This window comes from Mus pahari, chromosome 17 (assembly GCF_900095145.1).
Source record: "Mus pahari chromosome 17, PAHARI_EIJ_v1.1, whole genome shotgun sequence".
In the NCBI taxonomy this organism is placed as follows: domain Eukaryota; kingdom Metazoa; phylum Chordata; class Mammalia; order Rodentia; family Muridae; genus Mus; species Mus pahari.
The window spans coordinates 62,418,730-62,438,810 of record NC_034606.1 but is presented as its reverse complement, the minus strand read 5'-3'; the positions used below and the strand labels follow the sequence as shown (position 1 = coordinate 62,438,810).

General features: G+C 52.1%; 1 protein-coding gene across 5 annotated transcripts in view; it reads left to right on the top strand.

The window, feature by feature from the left end:
• Positions 1 to 5,040: 5,040 nt before the first annotated feature.
• Hdac7 (histone deacetylase 7) overlaps positions 5,041 to 20,081 on the top strand; it is a 52,507-nt gene continuing 37,466 nt past the window's right edge. For 4 of the 5 annotated variants that reach the window (XM_029548266.1, XM_021216819.2, XM_021216823.1 and 1 more), the window contains exon 1: positions 18,203 to 18,611. In XM_029548266.1, coding sequence (XP_029404126.1) covers positions 18,593 to 18,611 — 19 coding nt within the window. In that variant the 5' untranslated portion in view covers positions 18,203 to 18,592. Of the gene's footprint in view, positions 5,444 to 18,202; positions 18,612 to 20,081 lie in introns of those variants that run through there. The other variant, XM_021216820.1, reaches the window with a different exon arrangement.

Genomic DNA, 20,081 nt, shown 5'->3' with positions numbered 1-20,081 from the left:
GCTGTAATCCCAGCACGTGGGAGATGGAAGCAGAAGGATCAAGAGTTCAAGGCCAGCCTAAACTACATTGAGAGTCTGAGATCAGCCGAAGTTAAATGAGACACGTCTCGAAAAAGAAAAGAAAATGGCAATATTTATGATATTAGAAATCAATACAGGAATTTAAAGTAAATACTATTAACTAAATATAATAAAATAAATCTATCTGACATTAACTTAAGTGATAGTAATTAAAAGGACCATTCTTTGGAGCAACACTAGTTTAATGACAAAGGATACGGTTTTCCAAAGCGCTTTAATGTTGGACTTAACAGGAGCCAGTTGAACTCTCTATCAGCTTCTGCATTCAATGGGATATCCCAAGCAGTCATAGAATCAACTCGGAGGGAGGGGAGCCACTGTATCACTAGGAACAGGAATGGAGAAGTAAATAGTGTCTTGGTAGTGTTATTACGAAAGGAACTGAAAACAGTTGCTATTGCAGAGTATCCAAGAACCAACAGGGTCCCTGAGACAACCCCTTGGGGCCTATGCTGTATGCTTTCTGCACACTGCCCCCTGAAGAACCCCCCCTGGTCCTTTACCCTTATAGTTTCCTAAAACAAGTTCCATTCGCTCCTTAAATCTCAGCTCAGACTTCATGGTTTTCCAAGATTCCCTCCTGACCTTTGCCATCCTGCACCCCTGCCCCACCCCGCCTGCCCACTTTGGGTAAACATCACACTTTCACTGTGCCATAGAAGGAAGGGCAGCATGCATTTCGAGCTTGTTTTCCAGACTGGAACAAAGTAGGGCTTCCATAGACCAGCTGAACATGTGGATGGAGGAACATAACGCAATGGACTGCCCACTTCTGTGAGCATTGAAAAGACCTATTATTTCCACAATAAACATCAAATTTTAAAAGTTTTGGTGTCACAGGTCTGTAATTCCAGTGCTCCAGCAGCAGGAGCAGGAAGATTCCAGGGGCCAGGATAGCTGGAGCTTTGTATCAAGAGGCCGGCCTGGTCTACAGAGTGAGTTCCAGGACAGCCAGGGCTATACAGAGAATCCCTGTCTCGAAAAACCAAAAAGGAGAGAGAGAGAGAGAGAGAGAGAGTTACTCAAAACCAGCCAACCAACCAATCAACAAACCCTTTGCTGGGGAAATGGAAATGTTTATGCAAATGTCAATCCTTCCATTGAACTTGGGAGACGTGGAGAGTTAAATCCATGTGGCTTCAAATCCAACACGTCCACTGCCTCTTCATTTTTTTTTTTTTTTTTTTTTTTTTTAGGTTTTTCGAGACAGGGTTTCTCTGTGTAGCCCTGGCTGTCCTGGAACTCACTTTGTAGACCAGGCTGGCCTTGAACTCAGAAATCCGCCTGCCTCTGCCTCCCGAGTGCTGGGATTAAAAGCGTGCACCACCACGCCCGGCGACCCACTACCTCTTCATAAAACCTCTGCTGTAGCTCTTGTCTTCTCTATCTGGCCAGATGGGTGTTTGAGCCATCCGGTATCCAAATAGACATATCAAAGCTGACAATTTGTATTAGGCGGCTCAAGTCCTTTGGCTCCTCCTTTTGTCCTCCAGTAGTGTCTCTCTCTCTCTCTCTCTCTCTCTCTCTCTCTCTCTCTCTCTCTCTCTCTTTAAATTTGCTGAAATTTTGTCTGCATGTGTCTATGTGCACCACATACATGCCTGGTGCCCGGGGGAGTCAAAAGAGGTTATTTCATCTCTTGTGACTGGAGTTACAGATGGCTGTGAACTACCATGTGGGTCCTGGGAATCAAACATGGTTACTCTGGAAGAACAAGTGTTCTTAACCTCTATGCTAGTTCTCCAGCCCCATCTAGTACTCACAATACTCTCCTGGTCTTGACTCTTCCAAAACTTAGGTAGGTGCTGAAGGAGATAGAGCTGAGGCTAACTCTCCTGCAGGTCAGCCTTTGTGCATTCATTGGGAACTCTTTGGTTCTGTGTTAAAGACAGCATGGCTCATGGGGGAGGGGCAGCACAGAGACAGAGACTGTTTGGAAAGATTAGATCCTCTGCAGGAATGTGGGGAGCTTGTCAATGATCTCAGGGCTCATCTATCAGGCCTCAAGTCTGCATAGATACCTGTAGAATTAGACCAGAGCTGAACCCAGGGTCAGAATCCAGGGTTATTGGGTCCAGGACACTCAAGAAGGGAAAGTCAAATATTCAGTTCCAAGCTGGAAATCACCTCTGTGCTGGACTCCAGGGAGAAAGGTCCACCCTCCAGAGTCCTAACCTTCAGAGAAAGGAAGATGGAGGGGAACCCCAGACAGCCCTGGGGTGCTGGGCAGTTCTCACCCAGACCCCAGAGGAGGAAGAGGGCCCTCCTTTCTTCCCCTTGCACTGACACCCAGTCCCAGGACTCTGCGAAGGACCTTGCTGCCCTCACCCAAACCCATTTCATTGAAATCCCAGCAGCCATCTATGAACACCTGTGGCAATTGGCCAGCCCCAAGAACAGGTGCTCTGCCCTGGTCAGCGCCTGGCTACCTGCTCTCCCTCTGCCTTCAAGCAAGGCCAGACAGATCAAGTAATCCTGATAGCGGACCCCAAAGCCTGTCCTGACAAGGTCTGAGAACTGAAGGTAACCGGACCAGGCCTGAAAAGCTGGGCCCTCTGTGTCTGCCCCTACCCAGGTGCCTTCTCCCACCCAGGAGCCCCAGAGGCTCAAGAGAGTGGATTCTGAATCACCCCTGGGTGATCAAAAGGGGATGGGGTGGGGGGAAATGATAAAAAAAAAAAGAGGTGAGGGAAGCCAGCTCCACTTCCTCCCTGATAAGAACCCCACCCTGAGGGACTCCCTGCTTTCTGCTGTGTTTACAGAGAAAGGCTGGAGGGGCTGTAGCAGAGACCAAAGAGGGTGGCAGATGGCGTATTAGTGGCGTTTTGTATTGCAAAACTTTTCCTGGGGAGATGCCCCACATACATCTACTCACCCCAGATAAGGAATCCACAACAGACCAAGTCCAAATATCACCCAAATCCAACTTGGTGAGCCAATGAGTTTTATTCAAGTTACTTACAGGCAGATGAGTGAAGGGTCACTTGCAGGAGCAGAAATGACTCAAAGATAGCTGCATCACCAAAGTCCACCCTAGCACAGGTGACAGTTCACAAAGCTGGGAACCTAGAGCACTATTCAACCTGCAGGCAACCCAACAAGTTTGAGAATGTCTTTTTCTGGGTGCCTCAATTGGTCTGAACCTTTCCTAAGCAGCTCTACTGGTTATTGCCTCTTCCTGGTAGCCTTTCTTGCCTGAGACTCCTCTTTGAACCCTGGCAGGGAGAGACTGCAGTGAATCGAGTCAGTTTCAGGGACTTCCTGAAGTTGTTTTGTTGTTGTTTACCTCCCTTCTTAAGGAGCTTCCCTGGAGGATGGAATGTTTTAGTCTTGGAGGAGACTGATATATAACACCTGCACAATTCTCTGTCCTGGAAGATCTCCAGACATTGTTTGGACGTTTGCTGGTTTACTTAGTAAATGCCCACTACAGCTCTTTTCTACAGTAGTAGAAAACATAGTACTGGACCAGGAGGACCACTTAGGCAGGTAAGCTCTGTGGTCTTATCAGCTCTTTCTCCACCTGTCTCCCCAGTTTTGGTCAGAAAAGTCAATTAGTAAATGAGGGCATGGACTTCAAGAGTTGGTTTTCCTGGGCCAATGAGATGGCCATCAAGCCTGATGACCTGAGGCTACCCCTTGGGACTTACTTACATGGTAGAAGAAGAGAACAGAATCTCGTAAGTTGTTCCCTGCTGCACTTACGCTGCAAGCATGAGTACCTGCTGCCTCCCACACAAATAAATCCCAGCACTTGAGTGGCAAAGGCAGATGGATAACTGTAAGTCCCAGGTCAACCTGTCTACATATCGAGCTCAGGGCCTACAGTGAGACCATGTCTCAAAAAAAAAAAAAAAAAAAATATATATATATATATACACACACACACACACACACACACACACACACTACTTTATTTTAAAAGATGGCTGGGCATGGTGGTGCATGCCTTTAATCCCAGCACTCGGGAGGCAGAGGCAGGCAGATCTCTGAGTTCGAGGCTAGCCTCCTTTACAAAGTGAGTACAGGATAGGCAGAGCTGTTACACAGAGAAACTCTGACTCAAAATTAAGGGGATGTGTGGCCATCTTGGTAGCATCTAAGTGACCTTGGGGAAATGGCTTAGGCTGTCTGAGCCTCGGTTTGCTTCCCTGTGAATGTCAACACCGAGTTTTTACAATGACAACATAAGGGAGAATTGTGGCACGATGTCTGGTAGCTTTGTCTAAGGCAGCAAAAAAACCACACAGGGGCGGGGCGGGACCCAGCCCCACCTGTGCTCCGGGGATGTTCTCTGACTCTTCTGTAAAAACTGTCATTGTTCCCTGAAAAAAGGTAGCATGATCACTGAAAGCAGAGCGCCGAGAACCGTGCCTGGTCTGTGACTAACTGCTTGAGAGATGCCAGCCTCTCTTGCGATGCTCCCCTCATTCCAGCAGATTCCTCTACCCAGTCATGCCTTCCTTCCAACCTGTTCCCACTAGCTCCTCCCCCAAACCAGGCTTGGCAGAGGCAGGAGCTGAAACTCACAAACTCCGCCCTCTAAGACGCTCTCGTAACCCGGCCTGGAAACTGGGCACACCCGGTGCCAGGCCATGCCCACTCCAGAATCAGAGCAGGGGCAGGCTCTGCAGAGGCTGGGGGATCTGGTCGTGGAGAACTTGTGGAGGGGTATCTGGCCCTGGGCACTACTATCTGCGTGTCATTATCTCCTCCCACAAAGACTTCTCCACCCATAACCCCCAACCGAGATGACAGACCAGCAACTGTCTCCAACCGCTCTGATTCGGGATAAGGCTAGACCCTGTCCCCGCTGCCACAGACTCCATGGCCACTCCCTCCTCTGCCACGTTTATTGAGAACAGGTTGCCCGTGTCTCTGGGAATGAAGAAGCTGGCAAGGAAGGAGACACGCCAGTATCTAAGGCACCCAGAGCCAGGATGGCCTCTGACAGAGGTTGTCTGCTCCTTCATTCAGGGTTCTCAACACAGTCTTTCTGCTGTTGCATCTGCCATGTCTCCTTTCTCGGGCTGCTCTCCCCCACCCTGAAGCCCCGAAGCTGCACACCTGGCTCCCACCCACATCAGATAACCCAACCACAGTAGCTCCCCTCACCCGAAGCCCGCTCCCACCCTCTCCTCACCCCTCACCCTCTTCCTCTCCTGGCTGTTCTACCCTCTAGCTTCTGGTGCACCTCCACAGCCCTAGAGAGGGTCAAGGAGACTCAGAGCCCTAGGGGGGAAAGATGGTGTGAGAGTCGACCCCGGCTCAGCATTGTGCATGTGGAACACAAAGACGGAAATGTTCGCTCTGCGCCAGTTGGAAACAGTGATAGGGAAGGGACCCCAGGCCAGGCCTTAAGGTACTAAGAAGAACAGGCCAGATACACTGAGGGGGTGGGGACTCTCAGAAAAGCACCACCTCCGGAGCTGGGGCAGGGCTGGGGTGTGGTGGTGGTGGGGAGCTGGGGTTTCTACATCTTCTGCTTCTAAGAAATCTACTGCCCCTTTCCCATGGATTCCTGTGTTTCTGAGGTTATCTCAAAATCAAAGGCTAGAGGTCTTCCCATCCGAGGGTTGAGACCCAGAGTCTTGAGCAGAATGTATTGTGGAGCAGCCTCAAGCCCTTCACCCCAACCCTGAGTGGAAGTCACATCAATATGTAGGAAGAGGGGCTTCTACAGATGCACTGTGTTGGCAGCTGCAAGGCATTGAAGGGGTCGAGCATTGGGATATGAGAATAGGAAACCGGGACTAGCAGAGGACCAGGGCTACCAGGGGACCGAGACGAGTGGGCACCTGGGATCTGGGGGTTGGAAGTCTTAATGCCTCTTGACAACAAGTGAATCACAGGCAAATGATGTGGAAAGGGCTGCGAAAATCAAGATGTGTTATTTCAAGGCCCCAAAGTGTCTGTCGCAAGAAGGCAGCTGAGCGGGGAGGAACCCAAGGCTTTTCAGGCCGGATGGTGTCTGTAGGTGGGGGCCCAGGTAGAGTTCCTGTGGGGCACAGTGAGGTGATGGCTCACACACATCTCCTGTCACCTTCAGGGTGATGTGAAACAGTGGGTGGTCAACCACAATCAGCCAGCCCTTACCCCAGAGCTGCAAGCCCTCCTATCCCCTCAGCTCCTTGATGAATCCCCCAACCCTTCCCCAATCTTGCTGTAGCCGCTACTCAGACATGTGATGCACCCCGCCCACTGACCCTCAGTACCTGCTCTGCCCTCTCCCTCTCAGCTCATACCATGGCCCTGTCCTCAATAGTAGCAGAGGGGACAACGAAGTTCCATTTTCTGCCTATATCCTAGGACCCAGAACATCCTAGGATGCAGCAGGGAGTCTGGGTGAGTTCTGGGCCAATCTGCCTTGCTTTGAGCTTCCCGTCTTCAAGAGAATGAAGCTCATGTCCATGAGGTTACGATATGAGGACTGAGCTGAAGGGATGAACTTTCAGGGTAAATGGACCCATAATTTTTTTTTTTTTATAGCCAAATGGAAGCTTTGGTGAGTGTTCATCCTACTTCCATGTATTAACATGTATTAACGGATAAGAAAACATGCACACTCACATTGCCCCTCAGCCCCATTAACTATTTCCTCTTTGTATTATTTATTTATTTATTTTTCCCTTTCCGTTTCAGAAAGGGTCTCTCCATGTAGCCAAGGGCTAGCCTTGAACCTGGAACTGTTCTGACTCGGGCTCCTGGGTGCTAACATCACAGGTGTGCACCGGCCATACCCAGCTCTGAGTGTACCCCCTTAACCCTTGGTTCCGTTCCCATGATTTTATACACTTTCCATCACAAGGCGCCCACGTTCTGTATTCTCCCACGATGCTATATCACATTCATCAACATCTTTTTAACAGCTTTATAATTTTCTACTAAGTGGAAATACCGTCCTCTACTTCATCATTTTCCAACTATGTATTCAAATTCTTTCTAACTTTCCATATTACGAATAGCTCAACAGTGAACGTGGCCACCCCGGACCTTCTCTGCCTTCATCCCTAACTGACAAGAGATACTTGGTTTAGAGCTCTCCCACTTGGGTGGGGTAACTCAGCAACAGGAGGGGTGGGGTGGGAGGTGGGGTGGGGAACATCTCATAGTTCTCACCATAGACTGCCAAACTGACTTCAAAGGCGGTCTGCCACCGCTAACAGTGAGCACATGCCACTGGCCTCACTGGTGTTTGAAATGGCACCCGCCTTCTCTTTGTTTGGTTGGCATTATTTCGAGCACTTTCGGGCCGAACATCCCCCTAACTTTATGTTTCCTCTTTCCCTGAAGAGTCTTTTTCTGTGCTTTGAACTTCAGTCTACTAATGCTGTCGGGCTGCCTGTCAGTTTGTGTGCTCTCTCTGTGGGAAGGGTTTTCAAAGCAGGCAGGGCAGACCCGCTGAATGACTGCAGATCTCTCCTGTGCTCTCTCTCCGCTTTCGCTCTCAGGATGCTGACTGGCACTACCTGCTTCAGTTCGGTTTCTGCCTGTTCCCCTCTGTCCTCCCAGCTTCCATTCTTCAGCCTGTTGGTTTATTTAGTTCCCTCTTCTGAGCTCCGGAGAACCACTGTCCCTCTGTACCTTCGAGTTGTCTTCCAAGAACCTCAAACCTATCCATAGTTTGATTCCACATTTCCCCACAAATTTGTCTCCCCACCCCCAAATTCCCTAATTCCACCTGAGTGCCTCGAGTCTGGGGCTTTGTGGAGAAGGGAAAGAGGAAGTGGAGGTTATCATTCACCTTTAAAGATCTGTTTATTTCCTTTGTATTCATTTGCCTGCAACACGTGTGTGCCTGGTGCCTGTGAGGTTAAGAAGACATTGGATCCCCAGACCTGGAGTTATTGGGTGGCTGTTTGCAGTCATGTGGGTGCTGGGAACCGAACCAGGGTCCTCTGGAAAAGCAGCAAATGCAGCAAGAACTCTTAACCGATGAGCCGTACCTCCAACCCCAGGCTAGTGTTCTTAAAGAGGAAGTGAGGGCCTCCTAATCTTCATCCCAGAGCAAGAGGTCTGGGAAGGGGGGTGAGAATGCCGGCTGCTGCGTGACTCAGTTTCCCTGCTTGCACGTGTACTAGAACTGATCTCAGGTCTAGAGAGATGAGCAGCTACTCTACTAAAGTAAATACACCTATGTCATTGACCTTGCTGGCAACCTCCTGGGGTCTTTCTAAGGGACAAAGGGCTTAAGCTCAAAGTCATAAACTGTGCTGTCCCTACAGCAGTCGCAGACATAGGGGCCAGTCAGAACTGAAACATGTTGTAGGTGAAATAAACACCCTGGATCTCAAGGACTTGGTATGGAAAACAGGGAAGACAATAATTTTCTATTTTGATGATATGAAATGATACTTTTAATATACATTAGGTAAATATATTAATAATCATCTATTTCTGAATTTTTAGACATGGCAACTAGAATATGTAGAGTTGCACGCACTGCCTTTACTCTGCTTCTAATGGATGCTTCTTCTGGTCTAGACTGTCCAGTAGGGGGAATCATGGACTAAAGGCTAAGGAGCCAGTGATGACCCAATGGGTTTGAGCACCAAGATCCCTAAAGATGTGGGCTAGGCAAAGCACCTACTAGATGTCTGCAGACGCTCAGTACCCAGCCTCCCCCACACAAAGCACAGCTGGGAAATTCCTTCAAGCCTGACCTGCCTCTGAGCTGGAGCTCAGCTTCCAGGGGTCTGCCCCGTGTACAGCTCCAAGGACTACCCTAGCTTTCTATCTCCTCTAAGCTCACAGGTCAGTTCTTCGCCATTTCTCTTGGACCAGGTCCTGCCTGCCTCCTCTTCAGCCTCCTTTCCAGAAGTCTGGAGGTGTCTTTCCTCAAGTCTGGAGTACCCCCTCTCCTGCTCCCAACCCCGTTCCTATCCACTTAAAATTAGTCTCAGCCTACCTACATGCTGGTTGGGGGATAAAGATGGACGTGAGCTCACCTTGACCCTGGGCCTCCAAATTCATGATTTGCATCTTAGGCGCAATTTTGTGCTTGCTCCATGCCTAACCTTTTTGTCCACTGGTCAGGAATAGAAAGGGAAGAGAAGGTGGTAGGGAGGAGACAGGCACACTCCATTAGGCTTCCCTTCTCTTTCCTGTCTGTGCCCAGCTGAGCTACAGGAGGGCAAGGACTAGGCCCATCTGCCTGTGCAGCCTGCCCCTCCCTCCCGCCTAGCTGACTCCACCTCTCCCAGGTCCTGGCTGGGATCCTAAGGCTCCAGGCAAGTGGGGGAAGGGGAGCCACTCCCACTTTCCCAGCAACTGCCACTGCTTCTTCCTGTTTTGCTAAAACTTTGGCTCTGGACCCAAGTGGGAGGGGGACATTGCCTGTAGCTCCTGCCCCCCAAAGGTCAACCTGGTTCCCTTGGCCCTCTTAGCTGGTTATTTATAGCCCCCTAGGCCCTGCTGAAAAACCGGCCCTCTCCTCTCTCAAATGTCAGCAGCTGTGGCCATTGCCCCAGGGATGTGGCCAGATGCGCAGATCACTCCAGATGTGCAGTGCCACATTTTGGAGAAGGAGCCAGGCGTCTTCTACAGTTCATATGGTGTCCCCCGAGTCTGTCCCAGGCTCCCTTTAAGGCCAAGAAAACCCCAGAGTGTCTCGAGAGGGTTAGAAACATTGTATCACTGTTTCTATCTCGCTAACCTTTCTAGGCTGCCCTGTATAGCCCAGAATGGTGTCGGAGTGAAAACCCTCCAGACACTACTTGATTCACTTGCAAAAAAACTTAGTTTAGTACTCGTCTGATACCTCGTGGGGAGACCCAGACTGAGGGAGACAGAGGAGACAAGAAGCTTCCTTCTGTTCCTGATGTTGGCGTCCACGCTAAGCCCTAGCACAGCACAGCCTGCGTGCTTCAGGCACTGTGCTCAGCACTGCATGTCCTGATCTCCGCAGCCCTAATATGGCAGCACTTCTGGCCCCGGTCTACAGAGAGGGAGCCAAGCCTCCTGCAGGTTAAACAATATGCCTTATATATTGGAGGAGAGACCAACTCCAGCCCAGGGCTCCACATCTTTAATCTTAACTACAGCACAGCACCTCCGTGTCTTTCCATAGTTCTCTCTGTATCTTCAAACACTCAGGGAAAACTCTGGAGCCCTAGATACAGGGTTCCTAAAGAGGTGTTGTCTATACCAAGCCTTCCCTGCCCTCTGACCGTGAACCCCTGGGCCCAACAGGAGAGAGGGACCTGGCAGGGTAGAGACTGCTAGACTCACTGTTAAGCTTCCTTCTGATAACCAGGGCCCAAGGGGCAAGTGATTCTGATCTAACCTTACCTGATCCAATCCACAGTGGGCTGATGACCTGGTGGAGCCCTCTCTGTATAAAGCTTCCTCTGTATTCCATGTTGCTGATGTTCATTGCTGTTGTGGGTATCCTTCTGAGCTCCAGGTTCTCTTCCAAGACTCTCTTTGGGTGGAGATAGCTTCCTCCATGGTAGATGGTGGCTCATCCCGCCTCTACGAGGGTTTCCTGAAGTATGCCACAGTAGATGTTCCTGTGAGCAGATAAAGAGGAGTGGGTGCCTTAAGAGCTCAGCGTTTCCCCTGACCTTTAACTCCATGCTCTCTATGTGGCCTCCACTACACTGACACACACACACACACACACACACACACACACATACACACCACACACACAACTCAAACTCATTTTAGAAGACACTTCTGGGGGAGGGGAAGAGCGCCACCACCGGGCAAGACCTTCTCTCCTCTCTCCTGACATTCTGAGGCCATGGCTCGCAAAGAGGAGATCAGTATAGAACGGGCTCTTCCCTTTTTCCAGTCAGAGCAATCACTAGGAACAGAGGGTCATGCTGGGAGATACGACAAGGCCAATGTCAAGCAGGCCAGTGGGTGGACCACAGTGTCCCTGCAGGGGCCCACTGGAGCGAGTAATTGCAAACTGGATGCAGAAAGGTATTTTGCAACTCAGATGGATTTCTTCTCATGATTAGAGTATGGCCCAGTGACTGCCTCCCTGACCATAATCTCTGCTGGCACTGGCAGTTGGGGCTGGGCTGCTGGCTTGGAGAAAAATATTGACCTAGAAGGCTGGAGCAGAAATCCTCTCCCTGTCCCGCCACTTGTTAACCATGTCACCCCTGGCAAGCTATGTCCCCTCATGCCTCAGTCTCTTCATCTGCAAGGAGTGGTGTGGGTTAGATCAGGGAGCCCCCAAACTGATCCAGACCTTCCAGTGGTCTGAGAGTTTCAGAACATCCCAGGGGGACTAGGAGGATCTCGTAGCTTTAAGGTCATGTCTGGTCAGGAGACTTGGTACATTAGTGACCTTATAAATCTCCTGGAGCTCAAAGAAGCAGATTCTAGTAACTAGAAGAAGGCACACTCTGAAGTTTTGCTGCTGTGGGACCTACTTTATCAGAGGGCGGGGAGAAGACAATTTATTCTGTCATAGTTCCTAGCCGTGATTATTATTTTATTGCTGCATTATTGCCCCGAGGATGGGGTGGTGCCCCATCTGCTTCTTGGTGGAGGAGGCCCTGGCCTCAGGGGTCCTGGCTCACCTCGGGGGGGCGGGGGGGAGGGCTGGGGGGCTGAGCTAGCAGAGCAGGGGAGGGGTGGGAAGGGCCTTCTCTGGTGGGTGAGTCCTCTTGGCAGGGGTGACTGGAGTTTGGCTAGATGCGCTTTGGCATCCATTTCTGGGCTGAGATTCTCTTCCCCCACCCACCTTCCTCCCCCACTTTCCCAGCTTAGCTACTCAGCCTGGGGACTGCCCCTTCCCGACTTCCTCCCAAGGCTCCCTCCAGCCCTTGCCAACCTCATTCTTGAGCCTCGCTAATCTGTTTGCCACCCCTCAGCTTCCTAGCCTCGCCCTTGCCCTGGTGCATGCCATTCTCTCTACCTGGAATGTCACCCCCACCCCCATCGCCACCCCACTCTCACTGATTCACACTTCTAGGCTCTGTCAAAACCCAGCTCAGCTCAGGACTCGCTTCCCTATTCTCCTCAGACCCGAAGCCTCTCCTCCCTGCCACGTACTCCTTAACACTTGGGATGACAGAATCTCAGAAAGTGACTTTAGACTCAGAGAAAAGGAGCACTGATCCGGAGCCAGGCACTCAAGCGGCAGAGGGGAAACTGAGGCCTAAGAGGCTGTGACTGAGCCAAGATCATGTAAACCAAGAGATCTTCCACATGGCTGGCGTTGTGAGAGGCTTTCAAGTGTGCTGTGTGTTTGGTTTCCTCAACACACTGTGTTTTTATATTTAGTGTTCTTTATCTCCACATTCCTCTCTCTCTCTCTCTCTCTCTCTCTCTCTCTCTCTCTCTCTCTCTCTCTCTCTCTCTCTCTCTCTGTGTGTGTGTGTGTGTGTGTGTGTGTGTNTGTGTGTGTGTGTGTGTGTGTGTGTGTGTGTGTGTGTGTGGTTTATCCAGGAACGACAATAAACGATAAACGATTATACTAGCTCACACACTCTAGTGGCAAAGGTTCCAAAGCTTGCATGGGCACTGCTCAAGCCACCCAATGACACAAACTCCCAAGTCGGTGGTGTGAACGTTTGCATAGATTATTCATGCGATTTCGGAGGAGCCCCAGTGAAGTAGGTAGCCAAGATCTTGCTGGTTTACAGAGCAGGAAACAGAGGCTCAGGCAGCACCCAAGAAGAGGGTGAACTAGCCTAGAACTTAAGTTCCCCAGCTCTCAGCCCGGGACCCTGAGACCCACAAGGCTTCTCTCCCAGCTCTTTCCTTGTGGGGGTCGTCAACTAACATTTACACTGGTTTCCCCCTCACTTTGGTGTTGAAGAGACTGTCCCTGGCTTCCTGCCCCTCCCCATCCTGTCCCAGTGTTTTCTCCATGTGTCTCCCCACCACTTTGCCAGCATACAGACACACGTGTACATTCAGAGCCGCAGGTGTCTAGGGCAACCACAAGAGAAACCACATCACCTTTGTTGACTCTGGAGGGAGGTGAGGGGAAGAGGGGAAGAGACTTGGGTAGTTCTCAGCCTGTTCGCTCCCCACAGTCATCAGCCCTCCCAGCCTGAGCTATCTGGATGGATAGCCATGGCAACACATTGTAATCCAAGCACTCCGCCCTAGCCTAGAGACACCACTCTTCTCGTCTCAGAAGGTGAACTCATAGAGTGGGGTCTGCCCGCGAGCTGGCACCCCTAAGCCACATCCCCAGCTTTACCCAGAATATTCATACAGCCTGTTTGACCGTGCCTGTGCCATGTAACAGAGAAAGATGGAGGACAGAGATGGGCCCACATGGCTGGGCTCAGTGAAACGGAAAAAATGGCTATCTGGAGTGACAGAGATCAACAGAAACATCAAGTAACCGGGCTCCACTGGAGCTGGAGACCCTGGCATAGCTTCTGTACAGTTCGGAGCAGTTACACAGGCTCTGAATCAGATGCACTAGGATCTAGCCACTTGCTGNCTCTGTGGCCTTGGGCAAATTGTTTGCTCTTTCTGTCCTCTGCTTGGCTTACTAGAGCATCGGTGCCCAAGTGAGAGTGAGTAAGTGAGAGTTCCTGGACAGCACGGGGTACACAGGAGGTTTATTTTTATTGATTGATTGATTGGTGTGTGTGTGTGTGTGTGTGTGTGTGTGTGTGTATTTGTATAGAGAACCTTCAGAGGTGTCTGAACCCCTGAACCTGAGTTACAGGCAGTTATGAGCCACCTGAGTGGGTTCTGGGAACTGAACTGAAGCTCTCTGCAAGGACACCAAACACTCTTAACTACTGAGCCATCTCTTTGGTCTCTTTTTTGATTTTATTGTATTTTATTTTGTATGCACAAGTGCATGCATGTGTGCGTGTGTGGTGTGTGTGTGCACGCGCATGCGTGAGCGCACGTTAGCGCATGCATGAGTGTGCGCGCACACACACACACGCATGCACACACATACATGCTTGGTATTTGGATGTGTGTAGGTGCATATGGGTACAGGTGCTGGTTTACACATCGGCAGGTGCATGGAGAGGCCTGAAGTTGGCACAACGTCTTCCTCAACTGATATGCTCTTCACTTCTGTTTATGGAGGCAGGGTCTCTTGTTGAACCTGGAGCTAGCTAGCCAGCTGGATGACCACCCTCCTCCAAGAATTCTGACTCTGCCTCCAGAGGATTACAGGCAGCTGCCACACCTGCCAACTTTTCTATGGGTTGTGGGGATTTGAACTCTCCTCCTCACGCCTGCACATCAAGCTGTCCACTGAGCCATCCCATCTCCCAGGCCTGCTCCTTCTACTTCTTATTTTTAGTCCCAGGAAACCCTTTACTTGGAGTTGAGGACATAACCTACCCTGCTAATCTGAAAGTCCAAAAACAGTTGGGATTTGATCCTGGATTCAACCTAATTCCACGCAATGCTGCCACCTGAGGACTCCAGGTGGGGGTGGGGGGTGGGGGGGGTCTTGGGGAGTGAGTGCTCCCTGGCTGGCTTTGTGAGGCATGTGTGAGTAAGTGCAGGTTGGAGTAGCTGCAGTCAGCACCTGTGGAAGCTCGCACAGGTTTGGTTGCTAGTGCCTTGACACTCAGACTACTTCTCTGCAACTTTGAGCCTCAGCCTTAAGTAGGATCCCAACAGCATTTGTTGAATGAGCAGATGGCTTCTAAGTTGTTGAGCAACTTTGGTCAGGTTTCTTCACCTTTATGGGCCATACTCGATTTATGAGCATAACAAGGATAATTAAGAATAAGAGATGGCGTGTGTGTGTGTGTGTGTGTGTGTGCGTGCGCGCGCGCGCGCGTGCGTGCGTGTGTGTGTGTGTGTGTGTGTGTGTGTGTGTGTGTAGCAGCTGGAGAGATGGCTCAGTGACTAAGAACACTTGCTGCTCTTACAGAGAACTGGGGTTCAGTCCCTAATATCCACATAAAAGCTCACAATCATTGCTAGGTTAACTACAGTTCCAGTGGATCTGACAAACCTTCCTGGTTCCAGGAGGGCAGACAGCTGCTACTGAACACCATATATGCATATGTGCTTGCAGACCAAATATTCGTATGTACAATATAAAAATAAACAAATCTTCAAAACATAGAAGAATTAGCGACCTGATACTTGTCCTAAAGGCCAGAATGGAGATCTTTGTAAACACTTGGTAAAAGATAGCCCACCAAGGCAAGAGGGGAAGAAAAGGATGGAGAAAAGAATGTGGAGGCCTTAAGTCCACAGAAAACAGAAAGGGGTATGCAGGCTTTTTGTTGTTCAGAGACCCACAGAGGGAGCTTTGAACAACTCATGGCAGATCCTACAGGACCAGTCCCTATACACACACACACACACACACACACACACACACTTTTTTTTCCCAGACAGAGTTTCTTTATGTAGCCCTGGCTGTCCTGGAACTAGCTCTGTAGGCCAGGCTAGTATTGAACTCATGGAGATCCACCTGCCTCTGCCTGTCTGCCTGTCTGCCTGTCTGCCTGTCTGCCTGTCTGCCTGTCTGCCTGTCTGCCTGTCTGCCTGTCTGCCTGTCTGCCTGTCTGCCTGCCTGCCTGTCTCTTATACCTGGTGTTCAGCTGAGCAGGCTGTGAGAGGTCTGGAGTCAAGGGCTCTTGAGAAACCGCCCGTGGTAGCCACCATAGCAAGAGGAGGTAGCTTGGATTTTTCTGCCGTATATCTATCTCTAGAGGTCCCGGGAGGCCAACATGTGCCACTAGGGAACATGGAACTTAGCGTTGGCTTGGGAATCCATTGTGAGGCAGGGGATGCTGGAGTCAAAAGGTAACTCTAGCAGCATCCCAGAAACATCTGGTTCAGCATCCCAGAAACATTCCTCAAGTGCTGGTTTCCTCTCTGCGTACATTTTGCAGGCAGTGAATCCTGGTGTCAACCGAAAGCCACAGGTGACCACGGTGAGCATGGACAGGAGGTGAGCATTGGGTGTGAGCGTAGATGACTGGCCACATGTCTTTACTCCGATCACTCAGAAGTCAATGGTCAGAGGAAGAGAAGAGGCAGCTTCAGGAGCAGACACATGGGTGCTGCGCCAGTAGAAATGAACGGACAAGAAACTCAGCACAGAAACAGCTTTAGGAGAGGAAGACCGGTACGTGGGGGCAATGTACGGTACAGGAGGAGAAAGATAACAAGAGAGATTGGGGGTCCTCTGTACACAGGTTTCTTCCCCCCCCCCCCCGAAGTCTGTAGGCCTCATGGAAGTCGCTGGAAGTAGAGTGCTCTGGTTTGGAATGACAGCTCAGTAGATGGACAAGTGTCCGGCGGAGCCAGAATGGACAACATCGGACAGAGGGTCTATCAGAGATGCCTAGCTGGAGGGAGATCTTGGAAGGTCATGAGTATTCATGAGTCAACGAAGAACTCAGAGTTTGAATGCTGTGCCCTTCTGTGAGACTTGGAAGCCACGCTGAGGCAGTGAGCTTGTGGTACCTTTCGTTGAACGCTTGTGATAAAGAGGAGATTCAGACTCATAGACTACATGTCTGAGGACCAGTGGGGCTAGGAGAAAATCAGTGCCAGGGTGGAGTCCTTCAAGGGAAAGAAAATCCTTCCGGCTGAGGCTACAGAAATCGTGAAACATTTCAGAGGAGGTGAAAGGACTTCAACAACAGAAGGGAGAAAGGTAGAGTGGCATTTACTCTGTAGGGAGTGTCTTAGGCCGAGGCAAGGAAGTGGGTAAGTACGGGGACATGATGGGAACAGCTAGCTGACAGGGGTGGCTGCGGTAGTAATAACAGTAACTACCTCTGAGCAAAGAACCAGGAGACACTGGGCAGGGATGTGTGTGGTACCACACTGCAAGATGCCATGGATGCCAGGGGCAAAGCACCAGGAGACACTGGGCAGGGATGTGTGTGGTACCACATTGCAAGACGCCATGGATGCTAGGGGCAAAGCACCAGGAGACACTGGGCAGGGATGTGTGTGGTACCACACTGCAAGACGCCATGGATGCCAGGGGCAAAGCACCAGGAGACACTGGGCAGGGGTGTGTGTGGTACCACACTGCAAGACGCCATGGATGCCAGGGCAAGGCTGTAGTACCCATTAGCAGGTGCAGAAGAGTTAAATTTAGCAGCTGAACAAGGGCGCATGAGTCTAGACCTGTGACCTAGCAACATGGCCAACATCCCTCTAGGCCACTCAAGACTCTGGCTTCTAAGATAACACATCTCTAGGTCTGCCTCGCTTTCCCCTTCTAAAGGTTCTTGGAGTTCCTAGGACTCAAGAGTAGACTGGGACCAGAAGGAAGCTGCCTTTTGGTGGCTGGCACCTCAAGGGCAGGGGAGCGTAGTGTTCCTGGTCAATGACCTCTCTCTCTCCCTTCCCACTTTTCTGACCTGCCAAACTGCTGGAGGCACCGGGGCAGACAGGCCAAGCCAGGAAACACAGTGGGAAGGTCCTCAGCCCCTGACCCTTGAATCTGACCTCCTCCCATCTAAGAGGAGACTGGGGGAGAGGCAGGGAGGGCTTCAGTGCAAAGCCAGTCCTCAGCTGAGTTTATTAGCTGAGGGAGGGCTGGAGGCGGCTGCATTCCGACTCACAGACTGGAACATTTCTATGATCCGCTGTAATGCACTGGGGGACACTGGGCACATTGCTGAAGTTTGACTCATAGGGACCAGGAGTAGTGGGGGGGGGAGGCAAAGGAGGGTCATTGTGGAAGGAGAGGAATAGAAGAGGAAGAGGAGAGGATGGAAGGAAATCCTTTAAGAAATTTCTTTTTTAAAAGTTTCAAAAACTGCATCACCCCCACCCCCTTTTTTTTCTTTTAATAGGAACAGACTGGACCCTTCTGCTCCCCTCAGCAGACAGTGCGGGGCGGGGGGGTGCCACTGAGGTTGGACTGGCAGTGGTTCAAATCAGATCCTGAAGTGTTCCTAAGGCGAGTCCCGCTTGTGTGTGTGTGTGTGTGTGTGTGTGTTAGGATGGGGCGGGGGTGTCAGTCTGGGATTCCTTGCTCGAGACTCCGTGTAGCGCTGCCCTCATTGACTTAAGTGTGTAGATGTGTGCACAGGAGTCCTTCCCCGAAGCGCAAAGCACCCTGGCTTGTGTAAACATGGATGCACGCCCGTGTACGCTGTGTATGCACGGGTGCGTACACTCAGGTATCTGAGTTTCCGGGAATTGTGCGCGGGGCGCAGCGCCGCGCGGCGGCTGGGGCTTCGGCGGCCGCGCGCCGGTCCGGCCGCGTCCCGCGTTCCGGGTTCGGCGCTGCCTCCGGGGCGGTGAGCCGCGCCCCGCCGCGATCGGTGTCTGCCGCCAGGCTATGTGCCGCTGAGCGAAGCCCGGGTGGTGTGTCCCAGGGCCGCCAGCGCCGGCCCCCTCCCTCCCCTCCCCCTTGGCCCGCTCTCAGACTCAGATAAAGCATTTCCTTCCATTGTCATCCTACCCGGCCGGCCAGGCTGCCAGGGCCCTCCCCCTCCCGGCCCCCTCCCTTCCTCTCGCCGTCTCACAGTCGCTCTGCAGCCTCCGGCGACCGGGGGGATGTGAGGCCGGCGCCCCGGCCCCCCGCCCGCCATGAGCCCCCGGCTCTGAGGGCCCCGGCCCCTGGATGCACAGTCCCGGCGCGGGTGAGTACCGGGCGGCCACCCCTCCCCGCCCGCCCCGCCCTGCGCGCGGCACCCTGCGCTGCCCGCCCCGGGCTCCGGCTCCGGCTGCGGCTGCGGCTGCGGCTGCGGCTGGGTCTCCGGCCGGTCCGGCTGGCCGGGTCCTCTGCGCGCCCTGGACCGCGCCCGCTCGCCTGGGCTCTGGCCCGCTCGCGGCCCGGGCTGGTTCCGGGGCCGAAGGGCTCCGGCCTCCTGCGGGGCGCCCACATCCGCCCGCTCCCGGGCAGCGACAGGCCCGGGGGAGGCAGTGGGAGGCCCGGGGCCGCCTGTGCAAGGGCCTGGCGTCCCGTCACCCTCCTCCCCGCGATACCGGAGGCACGGCCGGCCGCCGAGGCCCGGGAGGGGGCGGTGCTCCGGGGCGGAAGGTTTGGAAGCGGGAGGGCAAAGGCTAGGACCCACTGAACTGGCGCAGGATTTGCAGGGCTGGACATCAGCGTCCCTGTCTTGTAGAACCGGGCAGGGCCCTACTCAGATCCCGTAGCCGGGGAAAACGTCCCCTGGAGGGGTGCTGGGCTGGGAGATTTCTCTGAGCATCACCCCTTATCCTTGATCACCCATCACAGAGGGGAGACACTGTGCCCAACTGAGCAGTGGGGGCAATGCTCTTCTTAAAAGCGTGGGGAAGTGGGGGCCGCAGGCTGAGTACTGAGAGAGGTAGGGAGGTGGGGAGCTGGATCTAGCGCCCCCCCCCCCCCAAGTCTGATAGTACTGAGAAGTATGAGAACCCGGGCAAATCTGGCAACTGAACTGTCTTTTCGCCACTGCGATTTCTCCGCCAGTTGAGTTGGAAGAAAAACCTAGGTCCTGCAGTTCGCCTAATGAGTCCCACTTACTTCTCACTGGCTGCCGGTTTGGGACCAACTTGGGGCTGACCATTGGTTCCCTGAACTGTCCTTGCTGGCTGTCCAGCACTCCCCAAAGCATCCTGCATCATCTGGCGCGGGTTGGCTTGCTGCTAAGTATCCCTTCCCACATCCCAACGCAGCATCTGCTTGAGGCCCAGTTCTGCCTGCCAAAGTTTCAGGGTGATAATAGGACATTGGCCCTCGGTGGCCCTGGAGGGAGCACAACATCTGGAACCAGGAGCTAGTCCTCCTGACTCTGACCTAGACTTACCAGACTTCGTTCAAATTCCATCGCGGACTGTGACGTTGGTGTCTTCTATCCTCTAACTTGTACTTAGGTGACCCATTTCTTCCCGAGAGGACCCCCATGGGCTGCGGTCGTGCCTCCCCTCTGTGCCTCTGTGCCAACCTTCCGAGCCTCTTCTCCATCCGCTGCAAATCATCCTTCACTTTTAACCTCCTTGCTCTCTGCAGCCTCATGTCTCCCCTCAGTAACTAAGTACTTCTTCTTCTTCTTCTTCTTCTTCTTCTTCTTCTTCTTCTTCTTCTTCTTCTTCTTCTTCTTCTTCTTCTTCTTCTTCTTCTTCTT